Raw genomic sequence first — 27,383 nt, 5'->3', positions numbered from 1 at the left:
TGGCTAATTTTTGTATTTTTAGTAGAGACAAGATTTTGCCATGTTGGCCAGACTGGTCTCAAACTCCTGATCTCAAGTGATCCTCCTGCCTCAGCCTCCCAAAGTGCTGGGATTACAGGCATGAGCAACGGCTCTCAGCCTAATAATACATTTTATCTAACCCAGTAGATCCAGAACATTGTCATTTTACCATGTAATCAATTTTTTAAATTATTTGGATATTTTATAACCTTTTTATCCTACCAAGTTTTCAAAAACTGGTGAGTCTACTAAGTGCCAGTATGGGCACATTGGTTAAGACTTCACCCTCCAGACAGTAGCCCATCTTGGCTCGGACTAGCCATGTTTCAAGGGCTCCATGACTTCCTACAGCTAGGGGCTCCCTCCCATATTCAACAGCACAGCTCCTGTGTTTTCAGAGCAATACAGAGAGAGTTAAGAAAATTCAGACTGGGCATGGTGGCTCATGCCTGTAATCTAAGCACTTTGGGAGGCCGAGGTCAGGAGTTCAAGAGCAGCCAAACGCTGTCTCTACTAAAAATACAAAAATGTTAGCCAGGCATGGTGGCATACGGCTGTAATTCCAGCTACTCAAGAGGCTGAGGCAGGAGAATCACTTGAACCCGGGAAGCAGAGTTGCAGTGAGCCGAGATCACGCCACTGCACTCCAGACTGGACGACAGTGTGAGACTCCATTTCAAAAAGAAAAAAAGAAAGAAAACTCTTAGTTCCAAAAGTGGGGAAAAGATTTAGTGTTTTTTATTTGTTATACGAAGTAATTCATTTTGACAAACAGCTACCCTCAAACCACAGAAGATGGAAAGAAAGAGAAGATAGCAAGCCCCGTATACCAATTTACGGCACAGCCTGAGAGAGACTGTTGTGAAAGGAACAGCTTATTCAGTACATTCACTTTGTCTCTTTCTCCTTGTATCTCTCTCTCATATGCAGAATATTCCAACCTATATCACACTGCACTGAAGTGATGAATTCTTTGGCCTCCTCATATGAAAAAGCTTGTTAAAAGTAGAAAGTATTATTTGGGACCTGATTTATATTGATGTAGGACAAAGGTCTATTGTAAATCCCTAGTGAGGATTGGCTGCCAGGACCTTGGGGCATTTATATAATTATAGGAGCTATCTGATCTCAGAATCAATATTTAAATACAAAAGCAGCAGATGGCACAATTTAGATTGTTTTGTTGCAATATTCAACTCTATCTCCCCCTTCCCAATCCTGGCCCATCACAGGCAGGCACAGCATTTCCAAAGATATTTTTGGAAAGAAAGGGCTGCTTTTCCTTGCTTACTGGTCACACATGTTATGCCAGCTGAAAGTAGGGAATTTTGATTGGATAGCAGAATGTGGCCAGTGCAAAAAAATAAGAGAGTAGGTAGCCAAGAATTAACAGAAGATAGAAAGAGGAGATGGGAAGGGCATTTTAAAGTTTTGCTTTCATGAAAGTTTCTCTTATTTTTCTGTTTTTCTAGCTGCCAAACAAGATAGAAATCATTATGCCATGGTCACCACCAAGAGGTTTGACTATCAGTTAAGTCAGTTCAGTATAGCAGAACACTGGGGAGTATCTAGGAAGTGCTAGCATGGTCCAGCAGTTAAGAGTTCACCTCTTGGTAGAGTTGTGCCACCTGGGTTTGAGTTCCAGCTTCACTACTTATTGGCTGGATGTTCTTGGGCAAAGTGCTTAAACTCTCTGTTCCTTATTTTATTCATGAGTAAAGTGCAGATCACATGAAGTTGTTGTGAAGATTAATGAAATCGTTGTGAAAAGTGTTAAGTTATTGTTATGAGGCAAACATTGTGCATGACATTGAAGGTGCTAGTGGGAAAATAGATCCTTAGATAGTTTCAATGGAGTGTTTTCTAAAATGTCCAGGTGAGGGTTGTCTATTTTTTTTTTTTTTTTTTTGCGACAGGTTCTCACTCTGTCACCCAGGTTGGAGTGCAGTGGTGCGATATTAGCTCACTGCAACCTCTGCCTCCTGGGTTCAAGCAATTCTCCCACCTCAGCCTCTCAAGTAGCTGTGATTATAGGCATGCACCATTATGCCCAGCTAATTTTTGTATTTTTAGTAGAAAGCGGTTTCACCATGTTGGCTGAGCTGGTCTCAAACTCTTGACTTCAAGTGATTTGCCCACCTCAGCCTCCCAAAGTGCTGGGATTACAGGTGTGAGCCACCACGCACGGCCAAGGGTTGTCTTTTGAATCACTTCATTTGGACTGGGGTTGCAAAAGGCAGTCATGAGTTTTAAAATCAAGATGCTCACAAAAACTTACAAATTACATGTATTTTGTAACCAACTGAATGGCATTGGTGAGACTTCCATATAGAACAGAAGAGTAAGCCAAGAGTCAAGATGACCTAGCTCTTCATAGACTGGTAGAAGAGTCATGTAAGTGTATTAGCAAAACTGACAATCATGATATTTTTATATTAGTTTAGAGTAACTGAGAGAAGGGAAGTCACCAAGAGTCTTAACATGTGCCAAGCACTCTTTAAAACAGTTTACCTCCCTTAACTCATTGAATGCTCCAATAAGCCTACACTGTAGATGACAGTATCCTTATTTTATAAATAAGGGCACTGAGGCTCAAAAAGGGAAAATAATTTGCCCAAGGTCATACAGCTGCTATGTGGTACAGCAAGGAAGCAAAGGATCTGCTCTAATAAGAAAAAAATCAAAGTCAGCAGTATTCCAAAGCCAAAATCAAAAGAAATAAAAGCTGTGATTAATAGTGTTCAGATTCCTCCAGCTTTCTAAGGTCTAGATTATAGACCCTCTTCTTTGATACAGGCTAAGCGCTAACAGATTTTTTCTTTATTATTTGCATCAGGGGAAGTTCAGAAGTAGAGCATTACTTTATGAGAAGTTCAGTAAGTTTTTTAAATCTTAAGAAGACATGATTTATCAATTCATGGAGACACCCCTCCTCCAATAGATCTTTAATTAAAAATAAAAACAGATGCATTGCATTCTGAAATGTGTCAGATTTTGTCCTGTCATGGATTACATTTACCACATTTTTAATGCTGAAAGCTTTTTCAGGCAGCAGAACTCTTACAGTAGGTTTACTGAGAGAGCTGTTCACTCTTCAGTTCTCAGACAAAGCCAAGTCAGAAAGGCTTTCCATAATAAATTTAAATCATTTCCCACAGGTCAGAGCAGAAAGAAAATTGAAGGAGAGAGGCAATGGGACTGTGGTTCCTTTATAGCATATTCTTACCAATAGGAGAAGGTGACAATGACAGTAGGAACACTGGCCTGAGACCCATTCTTAGCACTGTCAGAGAAGGAAAAAGAGGTGGCAGGTCTTGGAGACACTCCCAGGGATGCAAGACACATTCTGGATACTGTGCACCGCTCTCACATCCACCAGAGGGCACTCAAAAATCTCACATTACTTTTCTGTGGGGACTATTTGAAACCGTTCCTTAATGTCCCCAAGCTTCAACATCCTCAAAATCAGAATGGAGAGTTACAAGGGCTAAATGGGACATTAGACATAAAACTCCTGGCTCATGGTATAGCCCAATAAATGTTGGTCTTTCCTTTATCATTCACCCAAACCAGCAGCACCAGCATACAAATAAGTTGATCTGGGAAGAGTCGGCAGGCTCCTCCGGTTTGCAGTCCTTCTGAGCTCACAGCTTGTCTCCTGTGACTCAGAACCTGCTAACTCTGGAAAAAAAGGGATTCTCTGTCTCCACCCTCCCCAAACTGATGAACTCATGCTGCCTGTTCGTGCTGCATGTGAGAATGTACCAAACCTCACAATTAGAGAAGTTGCTTTGCAATTTTGGGCTGGAAGGGTGACTGAGGATTTCAACTATGAAACGCGGCTGCCCACACCTACCAGTTCATTGACTCAGGCTTGTCTATATAGGGAGCAGCACGTCATAACAGAGGGAACATTGGCCTAGAAGTCGAGAGCTCTGGGCTCTGCGCCTGCCTTCTTCATCTGTCCATTGAATGGCCTTAAGCAAGTCACGTCATGTCCCTGGGCCCCTGTTTTCCCACTTATAAAATGAATCATTGAATTAACTGTTAATCTGTAGATTCACTTCCAGTTTGGTGGTTCCTTGATGATATTCCCTTCCATCAGGACAAGGCATAATCCAGGAGTAATGGACTACATACACCATTTGCAAACTTTATGTTGCCTTAAAAAATTAAAAAAAAAAAAAACCCTGAACTGATTATACTGTTTTCAGTTGCTTCAGGAGACTAAGTGGCTAAATATCTGTTTTCCTATTAGCTCATTGAAGTTTTTGTTCCATCGACCCTGTCAGACCAGTTAGGCTTGTTTTTCAATTTGATTAAGGAGACCAATTACCTAAGAAAGGATAATCGTTATTCCAAAAATTGAGTTTGACATCTTATATCAGCCTAACCCATGGGATACCATATTTACTTGTCCACCTACTTCCATCCCACTCCCACCTTTTCATTGATATTTTCAACTCTAAAATATGGGATGCGAAGGCGAAAGTGTAAGAGTCTGGGTCCATGCCCTCTGGCAATCTTTATGATCCGTCAGAGCCACACCCCTATTTACTAGACTGCTGTGATCAGCTAGATTTTCACAGCAGTCACTATGCACAGCCATTGGATCCAAGATAACATTTCACCCCTTCCTTTAGCACTTTACTATTATATCAAATGAGATTTCTGGGATGTCTATGAAGGACAGTGGGAGGGAGATAATAAGACTGGTTTGCAATGTTAGCGTGGGACTGAAGCCTCTTGGGTCCCTGGCCAGAAATAAGAGTTTTGTGAGCTCAGTTAACTCTTGGGAAGTACCTTAGGGTTGGAAAACTTAGGGTGTGAGTGGAGGTAACAGTCCTATCTCTGGACTTGCAGAAGAGACACATAGGGAACAACGGAGTGAGAGATAGCTGAGGGGATGGTCTTCCCTTGCCAGTGTCTGCTTTATTGTTTTTCTCCTCTGACAAAGGGCATATTTAATAATAACAGTTTAGAACATCCTACTGTAAAAAGCACTTGCTTATTCTAATCCATACAACAGGTCTATGAGATCGGCTGCGACAGACATTTGAAATGCTGACTTTAGGGAAAGGCAGAATGTCCACACAAAAGGGCCCACAGCAACATGACATCCACCTCGTGCACTGACTATGGTTTAAGATCTAGTTTTGGGCCTTTTGGATCCAGAAGGGTCACCAGAATGGACCTGCATTAATCAAGCTTCCAGAAATGGAAATATAAAAACTAGATGCTCATGGATTAATTTCAGCAAGAAATGCAGCTGTGGGGCCAACCAGAAGGCTTGAGTCAGCAGATAGGAACATTCTCTCCCAGTATGCTAATTGTTTCAGAAGCCAAATTATAATCAGAAGGCCAATTTATTCACTTAAAGTGAAAAATACAAATTATAAGTGAACCAGATGTTCATGTTAGCCCAGCCTTTCCTGACAGATAATCGACAGAGGAAACCAAATTATTAGAAGAGTGCTTGGTGAGCAGGGAACCCAGGCAAGGGGCATTTGCTGACTACAGTGTGTCTTTCAGCAAAGGCAGCCGGAGGCCCCCCACCCATGGAAGGGACAGCCTTGCCAAGAAAACTGTAGCACTTGAATCTGGTGAGCAAGCCTTCCTCACCTTGCATGAGGCATGGATGGGCACCGCCAATGCTAGACTTGACAACTCTCCATATTCTATGCTTCTGTTTCCCATGGTCCTTGTCAAAACAGGGTTATAATACAAATAATTAGTTCTCTGCTTACTTTCTGGGATTGCTCCCAAATGATCTCAATTGGAATTTTTGCAGTTCCAAAAGTTGTTAGTCACACGTTTATGAACAGTGTCTTAGTTTCCTAGCACAGATGGCTAATTCAATTCACTAAATGAAGATTTTACTAGTTTAGCTCTTGAAAATCTTCTGTTTGATGCCTTGAGCAGCAGTGCACTTTCTGTAGAAAAGGTTACGTGTGTGTGTGATTTACAAATTTAGAAATGGAGACTCAGAGGGGCTGAGTGCCTTGCCCTTGGGCTGTGTAAACAGTAGAGCTGGAACTCAAATCCAGATCTTCTGAGTTGAGATTCTATACTTGTTCTATTGGATGTGACCAAGTTGTCTACTATTAATAAGTTTCATTTTAAAGCAAAAAAGAAAATCAATGTGTTCTTAAGAATTATCTTTTAAAAACGTTAACTGATTTTTTATTTCCTAAATGGCAGGGAGGGGAAGGTGGGTATTGCATAAAAGTGTGTAGCAGGGAACATGAGATGATATGAACAAAAAGGTCACTCAGCTGTAGCTGCCTAGTACATCTGTACCCATGAGGTCCAGGCACAGAGCATCAGTGATCTTGTCTGGGAGTAAATAGTGAATAAATGTGTCTTGTTGCAGAATCTGAGTGTCTCAGAGGCGAGAGGAAAAATTCTCCACTATCAGGTGACCTTGCAGGAGCTGACAGGAGGGAAAGCCATGACACAGAACATCACAGGACACACCTCCTGGACCACAGTCATTCCTAGAACCGGAAATTGGGCTGTGGCTGTGTCTGCAGCAAATTCAAAAGGCAGTTCTCTGCCCACTCGTATTAACATAATGAACCTGTGTGAGGCAGGTAAGTTCTAATTTTTCTTTAACATTGCCTGTGGAAAACTGTGTCTTACTCATCTCTTCTCTCCTGCAGGCCCAACCCAGGACCTAAAATGAGTAGCTAGGAGTTCAGGCTTTGGAGTCAACAGCTTTCAGAGGCTTTTTTTTTCTTTTCCAATCAGCCTATGAGTAGCCTTGGACAAGTAAATGAACACCTCTGAGCTTCAATGTCCTCCTCTCTAAAATAGGAATTATATTGCCTGTCTCATAGGTCATTTTGAAACTAAATATTAATACATAGCAGGTATTTAATACATTGTAGTTAAGGAAATACTAGTTACATTAAATTGAACACCAATATCTGACTAGCTTTTATAGAAGCAGGAGAAATACGTGTTACATTTCAGAAAACATTTTACACCTAAAGTCAAAACGTCTTTTTAAAACCAAAGTCGGGGATGGTGGTGTGTACCTGTGGTCCCAGCTACTTAGGAATATGAGATGGGAGGGTTGCTTAAGCCCAGGAGTTCCACGCCAGTCTGGGCCTCACAGTGAGACCCCTTTCATCAAAAACAAATAAATAAATAAATACAACCAACAATATTGAAATTCTGACTAATGAAACTATAGTAAAATTTTGTTTTACCATAGCCCTTTATTGCACAAGTTTAGACACGTATCCAATTACCTTTATCAGAAAATTCCCAACTAGATGTAGAGTCTCACATTTTATAGTCATATCCTCTGAAAATTAACTTCTCAGGATAAAAGCTCACAATTAGGCAAGGAAATTGATATTAATCCTATTTCTCAAGATCTGTATTATAAAAGAATTCCATGTCAAGTTCATTGGCCTAACTTCAAAAAATGCCTAATAGAGTAGAACTCTGTAATGAGATCCTTTCTTAAAATTCAGTATAATAATTTTATCTACCAGTGGGTTTAGCAATCTTCATTTATTTAATATACACTGTTAAATCTTGGTTATATATCTTTTCAGTCATATATCTGTACACATAGAAATAAAGTATTAGATAAAATACTTAGAAGAAAATACAGGTAAGTATTAATGTATATATACAAGTAAACAGTATATGTATAGTATATGCATATAACCTTGGGTTGGTGTATGAGTTAGGAATTTCTCTTGGGGTTAGGGTTGTTCTTACCAAAAGCCTGACTATAGGAACTTATTTATCCTCTCAAAAAAAGAGAAGTCCAGAGGTAGACAGCCTAGGGCTGGTGTGACAGCCTCATGATGCCATCAGGGCTCTAGGGTCCTCCTTTCTGTTCCCTCTGCCAAGTTTGGCTTTCATCCTTATGATGGAAATGGTCCAAAATGGCTGCCAAGGCTCTAGCTATTTCCTTCTAGACAGCAGAAAAGGAAAAGAAGGGCTCAGGCCTTACTTTTAAGGAGCTTTACCCCAGGTCTCACAACAACACTTGCATTCATCAGCCCACTGGTCACCTGGTCACACCCAGCTGCAAAGGAGGCTCAAAAATATATTAAGGCAGCAATGTTCCCTTGCTAAAAAAAGATGAGGAGAAGGTGTTTGTAGGCAACTGGTAATCTCTCTATATATTTATCTATATAACTTTTTCAAATATATGACACTTGGGAATATGAACAAACACCTCAAAAAGAAGTATAAAAGGAGCAACAAAGATATGAAAATGTTTAGCCTAACTAGCAATTAATGAGATACAAATTTTGAGAAAACCTGAGAAACCAAATCAGACTGAGAAAGAGTAAGTAGAATGAACAAACCCATGTTGGTGAGGGTGTGGGGAAGATACTCTTGTACACGCTAGTGAGTGTGTAAATTGGTACAACTTACTAGGGAGCAACTTGGCAATATGTAACAAACTTTAAATTAAACTTGTATCTTTTGACCAGGTAATTTTAGCCTTAGAAATGTATACTCAGCATATCATAGTATAAGTGCTTAAAAATGTAAGTACAAAGATGTTTGTTGAAAAATTGTTTGAAACAGTGAAACACCATAAACAACCTAAGTGTATAATAGTAAAGAATGGACTGGTTAAACTCATCATGACCCTCACCTGCTTTAATCCTACACCAACATTAAAGGGATGTTGTAGCTATGTTTTTCATTGACATGGACAGATACACATTATAAGTGAAAAGCTAAGATTTTAAAAGTGTATATGAGGTGATGCCATCTTAAATACATATTTACAACTAGCGCAGTGTCTCACACCTCTAATCCCAGCACTTTGGGAGCGCAAGGTGGGAGGATTGCTTGAGCCCAGAAGTTTGAGACCAGCCAGGCCAACATAAGGAAAAAGATATAAAAAAAAATAAAACTAAGATTAGTCAGCTGTGGTGGCTCATGCCTGTGGTTTCACTACTTGGGAGGATGAGGTGGAAGGATTTCTTGAGGCTAGGAGGTTGAGATTGCAGTGAACTGTGATCGCACCACTGCACTCCAGCCTGGGTGAAAAAGTGAGACTCGTCTCAAAAGTAAATAAAAAATAAATAAACATTTACATAAGCACGTATTTTTTGAAGGGTAAAATTTAAAAAATATCTAGCTGAATATAGATCAAAATGTTAACAGAGATCATTTGTACATCTGGAATTACAAGTTATTTTTCTTCCCTTTTGCTTTTTATATTTAAAAATTTGTTATTCGGTGGTTAAGTACTGCGTATGTAATTTTTAAAGTGAATTCCGTGGTTCTATTCTGCTGTTTTTAAAATGAAATAAATCAGAATAACTTACTTCTTCAAACCTCACTGCAGATGGGTCTTGAGGTTTTAAACCTCATGAATTCTATGGTCCCATTCCAGGTTCCTTAGTTAGATTTGGTGACAACTTCTCAAATGTCACATTCATTATGTTAGAGTTCATTTCTACTTTATTCATTCAACAGTCATTTTTGAGCATACACTATATAAGGCAGTTGGAATCCAGCATAGGTAAAAGATACAGTCGAGGTCCTCAACTTATATTTAGCCAAGGGGGAGGGTCAGACATATGAGCAAGTAAAGTGCAGTACAGTAGAATAAGCATGAGGTAAGAGGTATGCATGGGGGCTCTAGGAACACAGAAAAGCCAAAGCATGAGCTTGGAGAGGAGGCCAGGAGAGCTGGTGGCATGCGTACCAAGTATAGAGAGACAAAGTGGTGTTAGCCAGGTGAGGGAGAGCAGGTGTGCAGGCGTGAGGGTTTGTCTTAAAGTGAGAGCTGAGCAGGCATAGGACTTGAAAAGAAGAACCAGAGATAAGGAAGAAGTTGAAGACAAAGGAGAGGGAGGAATAATAGAATAAAGTCCCTGGGGAGATGGGAGATGATGAGGAGCCAGTGACCAAAAGAGGGAAGAGGAACACTTCATCCTCTGAGAGTGGACAGAGGACCATTGATCATAGAATGCTAAGAATGAGGTTGATGCAGAGATCATGTCAGGAGGGAAAGAAGGACATGAGGCAATTCTTCAGAGCCGAGCTGTCGTTAAGAGGGTCTTAGAAGTGCTGGAATCTCAAGGGCCTCTTGCCTCTCCTAAGATCACACCTGAGCCATTCAACACAAGTAGTTGTGTGTCCCAGAAGGACCTGGAGAACAAATTGGCGAACTGCATGGTCCTGTCTTTGAGGACTTTGTCTCACACATACCTTGAATGATCTGTAGGGGTAGAACATGACTTTATGCCTTCTCCTCTTTCAGTATACAGTCATACTATTTACATATGTATCTTTCCTTCAAGAAAAGGATACAATAATGCCCCAACATTATTTAGGCTGATTTATGCTGATTTTGAGAGACCAGAGACAAATTTATTGTAAAAAGCACCTGCCATAGCATTGTATATCAAGAGGCACAAGAATGATTTTGTTAGCTTATGATAAAAGTTACATGCTAGCCAGGCATGGTGGCACATGACTGTTTTCTGAGCTACTTGGGAGGCTGAGGCAGGAGGATTGCTTGAGCCCAGGAGTTGGAGGCTACCGTGAGCCATGATCGTGCCACTGTACTTCACCCTGGGCAACAGAACAAGACATTATCTAAAAAAAAGAAGGCCAGGGCCAGGCGCCGTGGCTCACGCCTGTAATCCCAGGACTTTGGGAGGCCGAGGCAGGTAGATCACTTGAGGCCAGGAGTTCAAAACCAGCCTGGCCAATACAGTGAAACCCTGTCTCTACCAAAAAATACAAAATTAGCCAGGTGTGGTAGTGTGCGCCTGTAGTCCCAGCTACTCGGGAGGCTGAGGCAGGAGAATCGCTTGAACCCGGGAGGTGGAGATTGCAGTGAGCCAAGATCATGCCACTTGTACTCCAGCCTGGGTAACAGAGTGAGAGACCCTGTCTCAAAAAGAAAAAAAAAAAAAGGAATGTGTGCTAAACCTACTAGTCAACTAGTAAAATGTATTAAATATTTCAAAGACCCAGCCCTTCTACTCAAGACCTCTTGAAACTACAGGAAGAGTCAGAAGCCAGTATGGTCATAAACACAGGCTCACAGAGATGGCAGAGACTGGGGCCCTAGGAGGTGAAGTAACTGAGCCAAGATCATACATCCAATAGTGGCAGAGCTACATGGAAAACCAGACCACCCTTGGGTGAGCACTTTTTCCAAATGCCTTCTGAACGTTATAACTTCATACAGAAGCTCTCAGTGAAAATGGAGATGGGAAGTTGAATGATTGAGGCTAAAGGAATAATTTTGAAAGGTGACAGGGAGAAGGTAAGTTGTTAGCAGACTTTTGAAGGAAAGAACATGCCCCAGCAAACATCATGAGAGAGGAAATTCTAGGTTGGTTCCTGGCAAGTGTGGTGACTCAGAGACAGAAGAACCCTAGGCAATGCTAAGTTGATTTACTTAGCTAATTCCAGAGAAAGCAGTGGTTAGAAAGGCTCTTTGGGTTTTTTACCTCAATACTTGGCAAAGGATCTCGCAAACCATAGTGTTCAATAAATACTTGCTGAATGAGTAAATTTTATTCTCAAAAAACAAAACAAAATAAAAAGCCCACAGTATAACTGGGACATCAAATACCAAGGCAAGTGAAGACAAGGAACCATTGCTGGGAATTCCAGTTCCTGACAAGATGTCCAGTACACTGTCTACAGGCTCTACCACTAAACCTGGCCCTGAAGCTGCTGCAGAGAGATAAGATATGGATGGCTGAGTTCCCCCTCTGGGGAATAGTGATGAAGCGGGGAGGACCAAGGGAGCTTTCTACTTGTTCTCTTTGTTTTTTCCCCTTGTTATCCTGTTGTGATCACTGCCCAGGCATCTCTATGATGGGGTAGGAAATTCTGGGGAGCAGTGCAGAGTCACTGTCAAGGAAGCCCTGGAACCTCACTGGGGAGGAGAGCTGGGAGCAAAGAGTGCCTGTGAGCTGGCTGACCCTTCAGCATTTTTTTCCTGCCACCCATCCCATGGGCCTGGCAGTTTCAAACAAGAATAATAGCCCAATTCCCTCACGAAAAGCAGTGCCTACCACAGAGGTACTAGTTTGATTCTGGAGGTACATGTATGCCTAAGGGGTGCCTGGGGACAAAGAGCTCAGCTTGTATCACTGCAGGGTCTCTGGCCTGGAGCTTTCCAAGCTGAAAAGCCCTCCTCTCTACCCTAAACATACATGGAGGACCATGAGCTATAGCTGTACTTTGACTCCTCTCCCTATAAAAAAAGAAAAGCCAAGGTTGTTGACCAATCAAAGAAAATAAAACATGATCCCAAAAGAAAACATCAAGACAAATGTGAAGACCACAAGCCCTGGGAATGACAGGCAACAAATCAGTATCATAGGAAACAGAACTAATGCAACAGATAGTACAAAAGATTAGAATAAATGTAAAAAGCATCCTTAGAAAGATAAGAGAGAATACCAAAACATGAATCAGAAACAGGTAGTTATGAAGAAAACCCAAACAGAGTCAACATGGAATGTTTAGGGGATTTTTATGTGATGTTAAACAGATTGCTTATTCATCTTAAATATAGCATGTTTTAGGCCAAGCATGGTAGCTCATGCCTGTTATTCTGGCACTTTGGGAGGCTGAGACAGGCGGATCACTTGAAGCCAGGAATTTAAGACCAGCCTGGCCAACATGGCAAAACCCTGTCTCTACTAAAAAAATAAATAAATAAAAATAAAAAAGAAAAATTAGCTGGGTGTGATGGCGCAAACCTGTAAACCCAGCTACTCAGGAGGCTGAGGCACAGGAATTGCTTGAAACTGGGAAGTGGAGGTTGCAGTGAGCCGAGATCATGCCACTTCACTCCAGCTTGGGTGACAGAGTGAGATTCTGTCTCAAAAAGAAAAGAAAAGAAAGAAAAGAAAAGCATGTTTTATTAGAATAACCTCAAAGGGCCATTAAAGAAAATGATTTCAGTATTGTATAGCAACAAATAATAGAAGCTAGCAAAAGTGATTTTTTTAACCTTTGAAGTTTCTAATATACTTTGTCTATTTAGAAAACAAACACATTTAGTTGTTTCCATCTCTTAAACTTCAGTTGCATTGCATTCTTCAAACATCTTTTCATATTAGGGCTTCATGTGGTTTGAACATTTTGCTAGAATACTATTCTACTTTTGTCTGAGAGTGGTCAATTACATCTATCTTTTCCAGCATACAAACTCCAATATATTTAAGAGAACGCAAGGAAAGTTTAGTTATTGAAACAGCTAACTCAGCCGATGGGATGAATAGCAGAGAGGACTGATCTGAAGATTAAATTAGTGAGAGGAAGACTAGGGGTGAAATTCTTCCATAAGGTGTAAAAAAATGGGTAAGAAATTGAAAGATTAGAAAAATTAAAATACTGAAAGAGCAGAAATAGAAGTTATATCAACCATCTAAAAGGAGTTAGAGTAGAGGAAAAAAATGGAGGGGAGCAAATATTTGAAGACTAGTGATCAAGAATGTTACAGAATGAAAGAAAAACATAAGATTTCAAGTGGAAAGGCCTCAGAGTGCTAAACTCAACATAATTTTTTTTTTCATTTTATTGTAAAGTGTAAGTACCTTAAAGCCAAAGAAAAAAGTATAACAATATTTAGGGAGAAAAAAGCAAATCACCTACTAAAGAAAAAGAATCAAAAGGACACTAGATATGTCAATAACAAAACATATAAAAATACAATAACGTAATATCTTCAAATGGAAGAAAGGAAAGAACTTTAAATCTGGAAATGTTTCTCCAGCTAAACTATCATTTAAAAATGAGAGAGAACTGGCTGGGCACGGTGGCTCACGCCTGTAATCCCAGCACTTTGGGAGGTCAAGGCAGGCAGATCACCTGAGGTCAGGAGTTTGAGACCAGCTTGGCCAACCTGGTGAAACCCTGTCTCTACTAAAAATACAAAAATTAGCTGGGGATGGTGGTGTGGGCCTGTAATCCCAGCTACTTTGGAGGCTGAGGCAGGAGAATCGCCTGAAGCCAGGAGACACATGTTGCAGTGAGCCAAGATTGTGCCACTGCACTCCAGCCTGGGCAACAAGAGTGAAACTCCATCTCAAAAAAAAATTAATTAAAATTAAAATTAAAAAAATGAGAGAGAACTTAGGTAATAGAGTAAATTCAGAGGAACAAGATGTAAGGATAAAAGAGAGAGAGAGAGAAGATGCAAATAAAACACCAAGCAAAACAAGAGGGAAAGAATATTTCCCCTAGTAAAAGTAAACTTTCAAACCTAGCTGAAATAAACTTATGGTTAAATACTGTAAAAGCTAAAAAATTGGCACAAAAATATTTTTAAATTTTAAATAAATAACTGTTAAGAATAAAAAACTTAGCCCAGGTGCAGTGGCTCATGCCTATAATCTCAGCACTTTGGGAGGCCAAGGCAGGCAGATCACTTGAAGCCAGGAGTTCGAGACCAGCCTGGCCAACATTGTGAAACCCCGTCTCTACAAAAATACAAAAATTAGCCAGGCATAGTGGTGCACGCCTGTAGTTCCAGCTACTCGGGAGGCTGAGGCATGAAAATGGCTTGAGCCCAGGAGGCAGAGATTGCAGTGAGCCAAGATCGTGCCACTGAACTCCAGCCTAGGTGACAGAGCAAGACTCTGTCTGAAAAAATAAAACAAAATAAAAATAAAAAACTTATTTATATACAACATGCCCTCCAAAAAAGCCCCAGCCCCACATTGTTTTACAACTGAACTCTGAATTCAATGTTAGTTCAAGTTGCTATGGAAAATATAAAATAAAGAGAGCTGTCCAACCTATTTTCTAAGACGAATTTAACTTTGGTATTAAAATCAGATAAAGATAGCACAAGAAAAGTTATTGCCTAAATCACTTATGAACCTTGACACATAACCTGATGAATGAGAGATGTAAATTCAACACATGTATTAAAAATTAGTGGAGGCTGGGCACAGTGGCTTACACCTGTAATCCCAGCACTTTGGGGGGCTGAGTCGGGTGGATCACTTGTGGTTAGGAGTTCAAGACCAGCCTGGCCGACATGGTGAAACCTTGTCTCTACTAAATATACAAAAATTAGCTGGGAGTCGTGGCATATGCCCTTAATCTCAGCTACTCCAGAGGCTGGGACAGGAGAATCACTTGAACCTGGGAGGTGGCAGTTGCAGTGAGCCAAGATCATGCCATTGCACTCCAGCCTGGGCAACAGAGCATCTCAAAAAAAAAAAAAAAAAAAAAACACACAGCGGTGATACTTTCAGTTTCCAGTCTAGCATCTAAGGCACTTTGGAAGTCATCATTCTGTCATAATAACAAGTAAAAACTCAACAAACTGGAAAATCAACACTTCTTCTTTGACCTATGAGAAGTGAGGTTATATGGCAAGCCACTGCCCCGAAAATTGAAGAGATAGACAGGTAAATACAGAGAATCACAAATTACCATAGCAAAAATCCCCAAGCAGAAAACTTCATGGGAACCAGTGCTGAGGTAAGAAAACCTGAACTGTAACTCACAAATTGCTGGAGGCTCAGAACGGACAAATCTGAGAGTTAAAATCTCCACTGGGGATCAGTCATAGGAGGTCCTCACAGTTTTGTGAGTTTTATCTTACGGAACTTGACCAGGGGCTGGGCGCGGTGGCTCACACCTGTAATCCCAACACTTTGGGAGGCTGAGGCAGGTGGATCACTAGAGGTCAGGAGTTTGAAGCCAGCCTGGCCAACATGGTGAAACCCCATCTCTACTAAAAATGCAAATTAGCCAGCATGGTAGTGCATGCCTGTGATCCCAGCTGCTTGGGAAGCTGAGGCAGGATAATCACTTGAACCCAGGAGGCAGAGGTTGCAGTGAGCCAAGATGGCGCCACTGCACTCCAGTCCGGGTGACAGAGCAAGACTGTCTCAGAAAGGAAAAAAAAAAAGGAGATTGACCAGGTTATCACAGTGAATATCAGAAAAATCCCCCATGTTTCTCTCAGTGGGAGGGAAAAAGGAACCGTTATAAAATACATCAGAGTTGGCCAGGTGCAGTGGTTCACGCCTTGTAATTCCAGCACTTTGGGAGGCCAAGGCAGGCAGATCACTTGAGGTCAGGAGTTTGAGACCAGCCTGGCCAACATGGCAAAACCCTGTCTCTACTAAAAATACAAAAATTAGCTAGGCGTAGTGGCGCGTGCCTGTAATCCCAGCTACTTGGGAGGCTAAGGCAGGAGAATCACTTGAATCCAGGAGGCAGAGGTTGCAGTGAACCAAGATCACTCTACTGCACTCCAGCCTGGGTGACAGAGGAAAACTCCATCTCAAAAAAAAAAAAAAAAAATACACCAGAGCATTCTGTTCTTAACAAGGCCTGCCCTCCAAGGAAACTGTTTTAATAGGGCTAAACTATTGGAGTTTTATCAGAACCTAACCAGCCTGGTGGGAGGAACATATCTAATTCCATCCTAGTCTGGCCTTCTATGTGGAGGGAAAGGAAATACCCAACTCCAATCCCCTCTATTCTTCTAGGTGGGAGAAGGAAAATACCCAACTCGAGCCCACTGTAGCCATTCTATCCCACTTAAGGGGGGAAAACTGATAAGCACTCGCAAGTTCCCAGTACAGGAGCACAGCCTCACAAAAAGACTGGGATGTAATCATAGGGTTATAGAATGCTTTCTTTCCCCCGACACCTTTCTACCACATTACTAAAAGCCCATTTACTGCATATGCTTTTACTCAGTAAATCATATCCACCTTTCAACAAAAAATTATAAGGCATTCTAAAAGGCAAAAAACAAACAAACAACAACAAAACAACAGTTAGTTGAGATACAGCAAGCATCAGAACCATACTTGGATATGGCAGGGATGTTGGAATTATCAGACCAGGAATTTAAAACAACTATGTTTAATATGCTAAGGGCTCTAACAGATAAAGTAGAAAACCTGCAAAAACCGATGGACAGGGTAATCAGAGAAATTAGAATTCTAAGAAAGAGTCAAAAAAGAAATGCTAGAGATCAAAAACAGTGTAACAAATGAAGAATGTCTTTGATGGGTGATTCGTAAAATAGACATATCTGGGGGAAGAGTTTTTGAGCTTGAAGATATGTCAATAGAAACCGCTAAAACTGAAAAGCAAAGAGAACAAAGACTGAAAAAACATAACAGCATATACAAAATCTATGGAACAACTACAAAAGATGTAACCTACACATAATGGAAATATGAGAAGGTAAAAAAAAGAAAGGAATAAAAGAAATATTTGAAACAATAATGAATGAGAGTTTATCAAATTAATGTCAGACAGCAAACCACAGACCCAGGAACCTTAAAGAACACCAAACAGGGTAAATGGCACCCTCCACCCACAAAAAAAACTGTACCTACATACATCATTGAAACGGCAGAAAATCAAAGATAAAGAAAAAACTCTTGAAAGAAGCCACAGGAAAAAGAAAACTTTATAAGACCAAATATAAGAATTACATCTAACCTCTTCAAAGAAACCATGCAGGCCTGGCGCGGTGGCTCACGCGTGTAATCCCAGCACTTTGGGAGGCCGAGGTGGGTGGATCACCTGAGGTCAGGAGTTCAAGACCAGCCTGGCCAACATAGTGAAACCTTGTCTCTACTAAAAATACAAAAATTAGCTGGCCGTGGTGGCGTGTGCCTGTAATCCCAGCTACTCGGGAGGCTGCTGCAGGAGAACTGCTTGAACCTGGGAGGCAGAGGTTGCAGTGAGCCAAAATCACGCCACTGCACTCCAGCCTGGGTAACAAAGTTAGACTCTGTCTCAAAAAAGAAAAAGAAAAAAAAAAGAAACCATGCAAGCAAGAAAAGAGTAGAGTAAAATATTTAAAGTATTGAGAGAAAAAAAGCCCATCAACCTAGCAGTCTATACGCTGTGAAATTATACTTTAAAAGTGAAGGAGAAATAAGGACTTCCCAGATAAAGATTGAAGAAATTTGTTGCCAGCAGACCTGCCTAGCAAAAAATGTGAAATGAAGTTTTTCAGAGAGAAGGAAAATGAGATAGGTCAGAAACTTGGAACTATATAGAAAAAGGAAGAACATCAAGGAAAAAATAAGTGAAGGCAAAATACAAACTTTAATTACTCTTTTTTTTTTTTGTGACGGAGTCTTGCTCTGTCACCATGCTGGAGTGCAGTGGCATGATCTCGGCTCACTGCAACTTCCAACTCCCTGGTTCAAGCGATTCTCCTGCCTCAGCCTCCCAAGTAGCTGGGATTACAGGCACACGCCACCACACCCGGTTAATTTTTGTATTTTTAGTAGAGATGGGGTTTCACTATGTTGGCCAGGATGGTTTCGATCTCCTGATCTCATGATCTGCCTGCCTCGGACTCCCAAAGTGCTGGGATTACAGGCATGAGCCACTGTGCCTAGCCAATTATTCTTTTTTTTTTTTTTTTTTTTTTTTTTGAGACAGAGCTTCACTCTTGTTGCCCAGGCTGAAGTGCAATGGCGTGATCTCGGCTCACCACAACCTCCGCCTCCCAGGTTCAAGCGATTCTCCTGCCTCAGCCTCCCTAGTAGCTGGGATTACAGGCATGTGCCACCATGCCCAGCTAATTTTGTATTTTTAGTAGAGACAGGGTTTCTCCATGTTGGTCAGGCTGGTCTTGAACTCCCAACCTCAGGTGATTCACCCACCTCAGCCTCCCAAAGTGCTGGGATTACAGGCATGAGCCACTGTGCCCGGCCAATTATTCTTATTCTTAATTGACCTAACAGATAGCAGTTTATTCAAAACAATAATAGTAACAATGTATTTGATTACATATGTTTGTGTATTATAAATGCTTATGCATGCTTATATATAAGTGAAATGAAAGATAGCAATGAATCCCAGCAAGGGATAAGAAGGAGGACTTTGGATTATTTTGCTATTTAAGGTATTTCTGCTACCCATGAAGCAGTATATTGTTATTTGAAAGGGGACTTGAATTAGTTGTAAATGTATATTGCAAATAGTAGAGCAAGAGCAAGCACTAAAAACCATTTTAAAAGAAATATAACTGATATGCTAAAAAAGGGCAGAAAATGAAATCATATAAACTGATCAATTAAAACCACAAATGGCAGAAAAAGAATGACAAACAAAACAAGGGACAGATGACAAAGGCAACAAATAGAAAATAGTAACACATGTAGTATATATTACTCCAACTCCATCAAGTTATTTTGAACATCACTGGACTAAAAACAGCAATTACAAAACAAATAGTCAAAGTGGATAAAAAACAAGACCCAACTATAGTTGTCTATAAGAAACCAAATTTAAATATACAGACATATATAGGCCAGCACAGTGGCTCACCCCTGTAATCCCAGCACTTTGGAAGGCTGAGGCAGGCGGATCACTTGAGGTCAGGAGTTCAAGACTAGCCTGGCTAACGTAGTGAAACTCTGTCTCTCCTAAAAATACAAAAATTAGCCAGGTGTGGTGGTGCACGCCTGTCATCTCAGCTACTTGGGAGGATGAGGCAGGAGAATCACTTGAACCCAGGGGGTGGAGGCTGCAGTGAGCCAAGATTGCACCATTGCACTCCAGCCTGTGAGACAGAGGGAGACTCTATCTCAAAATAAATAAATAAATTTTAAAATTGACACATATAGAGCAAATGTAAAGAGACAGAGAAAGATATGCCATGTTAACATTAATGAAAAAGAAGCTGGAGTAGCTGTATTAATTTCAGACAGAACAGACTTCAAAGCAGAGAAAGTTATCAGTGGTAACTGGGAGCATTACTTAATGATAAAGGAATCTATTCTCAAAGAAAACATAACAATCTTTAATGTGTATGGACTTAACAACAATCAAAATGCATGAGCCAAAAACCAATAGAACTGCAAAGAGAAATAGATGAATCCACTATCATAGTCAGACTTCCACTGTGTCAGAAATGGACAGATCCTGCAGACAGGACAAAGACTGCAGACAGAAAATCATTAAAGACATAGTTGAACTCAACAGCATCCTCAATCAACTAAACATAATTGTCATCTTTAGCCAACATCATCTAACAACAGCATAATACACATTCTTCTCATGCTCATATGGAACATTCACCAAGATACACCATATTCTGGGTCATAAAATACACCTTAACAAATTTAAAAGAATAGATATCATGCAATGTCCGCTCCCAGACCACAGGGGAAATAAACTAGAAATCAATAACAGAAAGATAGCTGGAAAATCCCAAAATAGAGATTAAACAACACACTTCTAAATAACACATTGGTCAAAGTCTCAAGAGAAATTTTAAAATATTTTGAACTAATTGAAAATAAAAATAAAACATCAAAATTTATGGAATGCAGCAAAATCAGTGCTTAGAGGAAAATTTATAACATTGAATGAATACATTAGAAAAGAAGAGAGGTCTAAAATCAATAATCTAAACTTTTGCCTTAGGAAACTAAAGGAAAAATGGATCAAATAACCCCAAAGTAAGCAAATAGTAATAATAAGAGTGGAAATCAATGAAATTCAAAACTGGAATAAAGAGATAAATTAATGAAACCAAGAGCTGATTCTTTAAAAAGATCAATAAAATTTATAAAATTTCTAGCCAGGCTAACTAAAAAAAAGAGAGAAAGAGGATGAAAATTACCAATATCATAAATAAAAAGGGGCTATCATCACTGATCCCATGGACATGAAAAGGATAATAATCAAATACTATGAACAACTCTGTGCCCACGAATTTGATAATCTAGATGAAATGGACCAATAGTCAGACATTACAAAGCCTGGTAACATGAACAGTGTTTTCTGGTAAAGTGGCCAACCCAGACACAGACCCATGATGATATGAAACTTGGTATATGACAGGGATGAGATGCCAAATGTGATGACATTGGGAAAAATTGACTCACCATGTGGAAAAATAGTAAAATGTATTCTCCCCCTGAAAAAAAAACCTTTTGTTGGATTTGAATTTAAAAACCCATTAAATGTGAAAGGTAAAACTAAAAACCAATGGGAGAAAATGTAGTTGAGTATCTTCATGACCCTAGGATAGAAGGGTCATCTTAAGGGGCCATAGGATAGAAGGGTCATAAATAAGATGTAAAGTACACAAGCCATGGATAAATTTACCAACATCAAAGTAGCTATATATGTGTCATTAAGTTATCAGAGAGTTGACAGGCTAGGTAAGATACTGTTGAAAACTGTTATGTTAAGACTAAAATCTACAATATAAAAAGTTGTCTGCAAATCAGAAAGAATGCAGGAAACCCAATGGAAATGAGTGAAGTACATGAATTGGCAGTTCATGGAAGGGGAAAGTCAAATAACTAGTAATATATGAAAAGAAGCTTAGCTTCATAAGAAATCAGAAAAATGGCTGGGTGCGATGGCCCACACCTGTAATCCCAGCACTTTGGGAGCCCGAGGCGGGTGGATCACCTGAGGTCAGGAGTTCGAGACCAGCCTGGCCAACGTGGTGAAACCTCGTCTCTACTAAAAATACAAAATTAGTTGGGTGTGGTGGCAGACGCCTGTAGTCCCAGCTACTCGGGAGGCTGAGACAGGAGAATTGCTTGAACCTGGGAGGCAGAGGCCGCAGTGAGCCGAGATGGTGCCACTGCACTCCAGCCTGGGCAAGATAGAGCAAGACTCCATCTCAAAAAAAAAAAAAAAAAAAAGAAGAGAAATCAGAAAAATGAAAATAAAACCACAATTAAATACCACTTTATATATACCAGCTTGATAAAAATTAGAAAATCAGAAAATACTAAATATTGGTGGAGAAATGAGAGCCTTCATGCTTTTCTTGCTGGAGTGTCAAGTGGCTATTTTAGAGATAAATCTGGCAGTATTTTGTAAAATAATATGTGAATTTGCTCTATAATCAAGCAATTCTATGCATATATATCCAGAAACACAGAAACATTCTTGCACAGGCACACAAGAGAACATGCAAGAGAATATTCATTGCATCCTTGTTTGTGTTTGCAAACACTCCAAAAGAACTTCCTGCTTGTCACTCAAACATTGGACAAGTAAAGGGTTTAGGTAGCAGTCTGAAAAAATGAGTCGGATTTACATAATAGCAGCTGGATGTATATGTCCCAGAAACATGTTGAGTGAAAAAAAGAAAAAGCATTAGATTTATCTCCCAATACATTTCATGAAAATTCAACACATACGCACAAAATAACACTAAATTTCAAGGATAGGAATTTGTCTAAACAAATATATGAAAGGTGGATTAGAAAGATGTCTAATATATTCACAAAGATTAGGCACCTTTGAGGCTATAGAAATGGAAAAAGGAATGGGGCTGGGCATGTTGGCTCATGCCTGTAATCCAAGCCCTTTGAGAGGCCGAGGCAGGAGGATCACTTGAGCCCTGGAGTTTGAGATCAGCCTGGGCAACGTAGCAAGACCTTGTCTCTGTCTAATAAAAAAAAAATTAGCTATGTGTGGTGACATGCACCCATGGTCTCAGCTACTCAGGAGGCTAAGGTGGGAGGATCACTTGAATCTGGGAGGTTGAGGCTGCAGTGATCTGTGCTTATGCTACTGCACTCCAGCCTGGGTGACAAAGTAAGACCCTGTCTCAAGGAAAAAGAAAGAGAGAGAGAAGAAAAAGAAAAAGAAAGAAGGAAGGAAGGAAAGGAAGGAGGGAAGGAAGGAAGGAAGGAAGGAAGGAAGGAAGGAAGGAAGGGGGAGGGAGGGAGGAAGGGAGGGAAGGAAGGAAGGGAAGGAAGGGAAGGAAGGAAAAGTAAAGAAAAGAAAGAGAAAGGAAAAGAAGGGGAAAATAATTGTACACATGACATTTTACATAATGTTTGAACAAGCTGATGTTGTTAGTTCTCCATGAACTGAAAAATGAAATGAACTTAAATCTGTGACTCCAAAGTCTTTAAAAGTAAACAGATTCTTCCTAAAACTTTTTCGTTGGGATAAGCTGTTTGGCTTTTTTTGTTGTTTAAATCTTTATCCCTCCTCTTTTTTTATTTTGTTTCTCCTCTTTCTGTCCGATAAAGGGTTGCTGGCTCCTCGCCAGGTCTCTGCAAACTCAGAGGGCATGGACAACATTCTGGTGACTTGGCAGCCTCCCAGGAAAGATCCCTCTGCTGTTCAGGAATACGTGGTGGAATGGAGAGAGCTCCATCCAGGGGGTGACACACAGGTCCCTCTAAACTGGCTACGGAGTCCACCCTACAATGTGTCTGCTCTGATTTCAGGTACCTAATTGTTCACCTTCCTTCTAGAGGGTACTAAGTTCACATTTGTTTGGGGAAACTGCAGGCAAGAGCCAGAACCCTGCCTTCAATTACAGGTGGCTACATGATAAGAGAGACTGATGACCTAGAGTCCATCCAGCAGCACTTTAGACTACTCCACTGCAGACATAAATGACCAACTGGTTGACTAAAAACTCTCTTATTTATGGAAAATCCATATCCCTAGCACAATGCCAAAGAAGATGAATGAATAATTGAACCAAACCAGTATGGCTGAGAGCTAAGTTAACTGCCCAGTGTAATAGACACCTTTATTTATCATAGCACACTGCATGGTAATACATGAGGCCATCCTTAACTCTGTGGGGAGTTCATTTATTTAATAACTCTTAAAGCAATCATGTTCAGTAAGAGTCAGTATGGCCATTATATAAATGAGGAAACCAGGAAATCCTTCATTCCCAATTCTGTTACTTATTAATTGTGTAATACTAAATCCAGAATTATCTATATGACAATTGGTATTTCTAATCCTCAGTTTCCTAATCTGTCAGTGGTGAGAATCAAGTGAGAGAACGCATCTGAAAATATATTAAAATGATTGGGCAGAACTTAGTTAATGTCATTGTTAAGCATAAATTCAGCACTGAATTGAATCAGTGGTTTAAAGTTCTGGCTCTGCAGCCATACTACCTGGGTTCGAGTCTTGGCTCTGTCTGTGTGATCTAGGGCAAGTTACTTAACCGCTTTGTGCCTCAGTTTCCTCATCTGAAAAATGAGGATAATAATATTACCTACCTCGTTGGGTTATTGTGAAGACTAGCTGAATTACTTCGTGGAAAATGTTTTGAACAATGCCTAATACATTTTAAGGGCTCAGTAATTTAGCTCTCATCATTATTATTGTTACATGAGACAGAGCTAATATTTTAAGGTTTTCAAGCTCTAAATCCTATAATGTTTCTATAACAATCATTACACCTGTCTAGGAGGAAATACACACCCTGCTTAAGGTGACAAGATTTATACAAATGAAATAAATAGCACACTGCATAATCATACATGAGTCCATCCTTAACTGTGTACCTCTTTTGTAGTCTGACTGCTCAGAGTTCTAGCAGGTTAATTTTTCATCACTACCCTTAAATAGAATGCTGCCTACATAACCTAGTCAGCATCCAGAGGAAGACGACCAAGTTATTAGGAGCCTGGAACTTCTAATCTGGAAACCATTTAGCCTAGAAAGAGAATTCTAGATGGGCATGGGAATGGGACGGCTTGACGGCTGTTGCTGGTTTTGACATTACACATAAAAGAGTATGTTTTCTTTTGTTGCTCTGGAGAGAAAAACTAAAACCCTGTGTGGAAATTATAAAAGAAGTAGCTATCAGCTCAATTTTGAAAAAGAAGTTTCCTGCCTTTGATGTTCTCTAATGGGACAATCGATTACCTCTCAAGGCAGTGTGTTCCCTGTCCCTAGAGTTTTTGCAGCAGAACCAGTTTTCTTTCAGGGCTGTTATGCCCATCAAATCAGGTGAAAGTGAATAGAAAAAGCATTTACCAAACTTTAAGCTGCTAAGAAATTGTAAACATTATTATAAGCTGTATTAGGACTTACCCCTGTGGGATAGTTTGAACTACATGGCAAGAGAGATGTTTTCCATACTTAGTGAAATAAGTGTCTTTATGCACTTTAGAAGTAATATTCATTTGAATAAAATCAATATACTAGGCTGGGCGCGGTGGCTCACGCCTGTAATCCCAACACTTTGGGAGGCGGAGGTCAGGAGTTCAAGACCAGCCTGGCCAACGTGGTGAAACCCCATCCCTACTAAAAATACAAAAATTAGCTGGGCGTGGTGGTGGGCGCCTATAATCCCAGCTACTTGGGAGGCTAAGGCAAGATAATTGCTTGAACCCGGGAAGCGGAGATTGCAGTGAGCCGAGATCATGCCATTGCACTCCAGCCTGGGTGACACAGTGAGACTCCATCTGAAAAAAAAAAAAATCAATATACTAATGAATAAAATAACTTTATTAAATTAAAGTTGTTCTCCTGCTTGGAAACACTTGGTTGGCTATTAGCTTATGTTGATGTTACAGTCTGGAAATAAACACTTAAAAATTAAGCAATTCATGGTTATTATTAATTCAAAATGGCCCCCTCTAGTCAGTAAGATCACTCATTGTTATTGATTTTCACCAGCCTTTTCCCAGCATCTGGCTGGGGCAGATTTGGACATTTTGGAGTGGGCCAGAATACAGCCCGGCTCCTGATTTATAGGTTGGTGGAGGCTAGGCTAGAGACCAGTCCTGTCCTGTCCTGTCTGGGTGAAAATGCTTCTGACCATATAGAGCCACTCCTTTTACAAATACATAACATCATGGTGTCTAGAAAACCTTCCCTGCACCTAGAGTTGTTGGGGGCCCTCTTCTGCCTTCTTCTTCCTCGTTACTGGTCATTTAATGTTTGCCTTCTCCCACACTTAACAGGTGAAATTAGCTTTCTGCAGAAAAACCACCTAAGTGATGGTTTATAAACATGGGGGCAGGGACTTTGCTGAAGGGTACTAGGTATGTATGTATGTATGGGAGTGGTGGGAAATGAGTCTGGAAATTGCGGCCAGACTCTAGAAAGGAAATAAAAATCTGAGGAGTATGGGCTTCATACACTGAAGGTTTTGAGATGGGGAGCAGATATTGTTAGAGAGTGTTCATACAAGAATCAGCCAGTAAAACAGGAGTTCTTGAGGCCAGAACTGGGGAAGAAGCTTGCTAGGAGGGCTCTACTCTTGGTGGAAAGGGAAATGTCAACTGAATTACAGAACCACATTGTCTTCTCTCCTCCACTAAAGGTAAGCCATTCACAAAAATAAACCACAACTTCTAATGCAGCAGTTCCCAAGGCCTCTGCCCTGAACTCACATTTTGAATGGCAAAATACAATGGAACTGTCTGCCTAATGAGCTCATCTGGAACTCCCATGCCTCCATAAGGCGGTGGTTGGTTGGCCCCTTTCACGACTAGGGGCACAACAGCCAGGCACTGGGGGCTGAAAGCTACTCACTGGCCCCTCCCACATTAAATATGATTTCATATTCCATGTTGCCCTTTGGGCTTCTTGGTGTCAATGCCACCCATGAGGAATCTTTGGATTACCATACTAAGCTGACTGTGTCCTTTTCTCCACTTCGCTTGGTTCATGAACTCAAATTGGAATTTACCCATGGCATGTGTTTTGATCTTGTCATGGTCTCTTCTGACAGCACTGGTTGCACAACTGAGTTTTATGTGCTGTCTATTTGCTGGAATATTTAATGAGCAATGGATTTTCATATAAAACACAAATAATTTAATAAATTTTTCTATGATATAAAATTATTCTTCCTGAAAAAAAAAAAGTTAAACCCTAATCAACTGTCAGTGTAGGGGACCCTGGCTACCTATCGGCAGGGCATTAATCAATACTGGATAGGGTTCTTACTTTGACTCCCTGATACTATAGTTACCTAGTAGGACTTATCTCTTTTTCCTTTAAATGTTCATTTGAAATGTAAAAGTATTTCAGGAGAGGTATCTATGAAAGGGGCCTTTTATTCACAAGTAGTAGAAATCTGAGATTCATGGAAATAAGGAATTTTGGTGGGGAAGAAAGACTTGCCAATAAGCTTCATGACTGACAGAAAATTGAAAGTGCGGCGCTTTAAAAGCCAGGAAGGAGCATTAACATTCCCAAGTACCTTTTAAATCTTCCAGGCTGGGAAGCAACTGAAATCTAACTGGAACATACAGGGAGAGGAGATGGGGTAACAAGGGGTCGGATTGCACCCAGAGCACCCTGGTTAGTTATGCCTGAGTGTGTCATCTGCCCTGTCAGATCTTGATAAGCATCGCAGAATTAGAAAAGCTATTCAGGTTCTATGCCTGCAAAATTCCAGCCTCACTTTCCTGTAAACAGCAAATGCTTTATTTGTAGGAATCAAAAGGTTTTTTTTCTTGAAGGCAAGTTGTTTTGTTTGTTTCAAAAGCAGTCTGGGTGCGTGTGTGTGTGTGTGTGGTTATATTTAAATCCGTGTTGGAACTCAAATAGCTTTTGTCTCCTTCTTAATCATGGTGATCCTGTTTGTTTATATGGAAAGAAACTCAGGTTGGTTGGTTGGTTGATCTCATCCTTTG

The 27,383-nt window shown here is 40.4% G+C and overlaps 1 protein-coding gene across 3 annotated transcripts in view; it reads left to right on the top strand.

Annotated features, from left to right (window-relative positions):
- IL12RB2 (interleukin 12 receptor subunit beta 2) overlaps positions 1-27,383 on the top strand; it is a 92,252-nt gene that overhangs the window by 36,702 nt on the left and 28,167 nt on the right. For all 3 annotated transcript variants that reach the window (XM_003806963.7, XM_063600472.1, XM_034967143.3), the window contains 2 exons: positions 6,395-6,614; positions 23,007-23,207. In XM_003806963.7, coding sequence (XP_003807011.5) covers positions 6,395-6,614; positions 23,007-23,207 — 421 coding nt within the window. The remainder of the gene's footprint in view (positions 1-6,394; positions 6,615-23,006; positions 23,208-27,383) is intronic.

The sequence above is a fragment of the Pan paniscus genome, chromosome 1 (assembly GCF_029289425.2).
Source record: "Pan paniscus chromosome 1, NHGRI_mPanPan1-v2.0_pri, whole genome shotgun sequence".
In the NCBI taxonomy this organism is placed as follows: Eukaryota; Metazoa; Chordata; class Mammalia; order Primates; family Hominidae; genus Pan; species Pan paniscus.
Note: the sequence above shows the minus strand (reverse complement) of the source record. Positions and strands in the feature narration are given on the sequence as shown.